The 1,926-nt window shown below is 47.7% G+C and overlaps 1 protein-coding gene across 1 annotated transcript in view; it reads right to left on the bottom strand.

The window, feature by feature from the left end:
• Window positions 1–1,926, bottom strand: part of SERTAD2 (SERTA domain containing 2) — a 22,326-nt gene that overhangs the window by 2,727 nt on the left and 17,673 nt on the right. The window contains exon 3 of the mRNA XM_077766505.1: window positions 1–1,926. This exon is cut by the window's left edge and continues 2,727 nt beyond it. Coding sequence (XP_077622631.1) covers window positions 1,581–1,926 — 346 coding nt within the window. The 3' untranslated portion in view covers window positions 1–1,580.

Here is a 1,926-nt window from a genome sequence, read left to right as displayed (position 1 = left end):
AGCGACTTCTCAAGTGTCCTGGGTGGGGGCCGGGGAGGGGGTGGAGGGGAGGCAAAGGGAAGGAGGAGAAACATGCATAGAAAGTCCTGTCTGTGTTATTTGGGTAAAACAGCCCCGTTAAGTGTAGTTAAAGCAGTTGATTCAAGGAAGCAACCAGATTGGAAGCTGTGACATAATGGTACCGACTCCAGGTTCAAGAGCCACGGATGTTACAGGACAGCATCCCAGGCTGGGCCAAGGTGAGCGGAGCTCGCTGTGGTGATCGCGAAGATGATATTTTCAGCGCTTAGCAAGAGAGGAAGGAAGGCTCTAGGGAAGGGAAGCTGGAAAAGACAACCAAGCAACACAGTGGATGCCTTCTGGTGGTGGTTTCTTCCTTATGAGCCCTAAGCATTTGCAATAGGGTTTAGTTCCACAAAGAGGTTGGTTACTTTTCAGAAAATTTTGTTCTCGTGTAAAATTTCGGGTCATCATAAAAATTATGCCAAAAGGGAAAGATTTGGGGGTTTTGTTTAAAAAAATAAAAACAATTAAAAGCACAAACTTGGCATAAATACAGTGAGTATTCGGTAGGCTTCCCCTCAAGAGGGGAGCTAAAGAGAACCATCATCACGTCAACCCCCATCTCCCGCCAACTGCTTAATGCAAGTTTGATGAGCAGACGCGGCTCTGGCTTTGGAAGTCACAGTGCTGGCGGGTGTTCATGCCAGGGGGTTGGTGCCTGTGAAATTTGGGTGTGATATTGCCTGGCCCTTTCTTAAAGCAGTGTGTGTGTGTGTGTGTGTGTGTGTGTGTGTGTACACGCGCGCACCTGCATCTGGGGACATCAACTGCAGATTAATTTGACCCAATTTTCTCTTTGCACCAAACACATATAAAACATTACAACTCTATAAAAGTACAAGTGCAACTTGTACATCTGAAGTTTGCAGGAACTATGTGAGCAAATCCTATCAAAATAGCTATCTCATATGTATAAACAGCATTTGTTTTTAGAAAAACAATATCATAAACTGCAGAATCTGTACAAAAATATAAAATAAATTTGGGCAGCAGTTTCTAAACAGCCATGTAAATGCAACACTTAGGAGGAGTAGTTAATGCCTCTAAAAAGGCTGAATTGCCAAGTCAACCTATACAGGGCGAAAATGCCAGAAAAGGTACTGAGATTATCTAAATAATATATATATATATATTTTCTCTTTTTACCTCTTGCAATAAAACTTATAGAAAAAATAGACAAATATGCACATGCAATTTACAGCTTTTCCAACGTATTCCTTGTGCTTCACTTGAACTGTTTATTTTTGTCATCCGGCATGGCAACATTGTCTTCAAAAGCATTCTTTCCTGTTCCAGGGCAGCAGGTCTCTGAGAACCACTCAGAAAAGCGTATTAAAAGTGGTCAGACGTGGATGAAGGCACTCCAACTCTGCTCAAAGCAAAAACTAGTGTGATCCTTTTGTAAAACGATCTTTTCCTCTGAAAAAGGCAAGCAAGGGTGCATGCACAGTGCGGAGAGCTGTGGGGTGCGGGGACACTCGCAGGGTCTGGGCGGTGCGGGCGCCGGGCCGGGGCTCTTAGGACCCGACCAGCACCTCCATGATGTGGTCCAGCTCCGTGAGGTCCATTTTGAAAGGCTGACTCGGGGCGACCGGCTGACTGCTGTAGGGGGCCAGAGTCTTGAGGAGATCGTCGGCCGACACCGGGGCCATCTTCGAGGCCGTCCCCGAGGCCGACGTGCAGGGGTCGAAGTCGTACATGGACGTATCGATGTCGGCAAACAGGATGTCGTCCAGGGTCAAGTCTGTCAGAAACCCCGTGGACGTCGTGATCTCGAAGTTCCCGGGCAGAGAGTCCATCAGCTTCGGGTCCTCGGGTTTCGGGCCGCCCGGCGCGCCGGAGCCCCCTCGGGAGCTGTCGGGC

Source organism: Crocuta crocuta, unplaced genomic scaffold (genome assembly GCF_008692635.1).
Source record: "Crocuta crocuta isolate KB4526 unplaced genomic scaffold, BGI_CrCroc_1.0 scaffold113, whole genome shotgun sequence".
Taxonomy (NCBI): Eukaryota; Metazoa; Chordata; class Mammalia; order Carnivora; family Hyaenidae; genus Crocuta; species Crocuta crocuta.
This window is presented reverse-complemented; position numbering and strand designations above follow the sequence as displayed.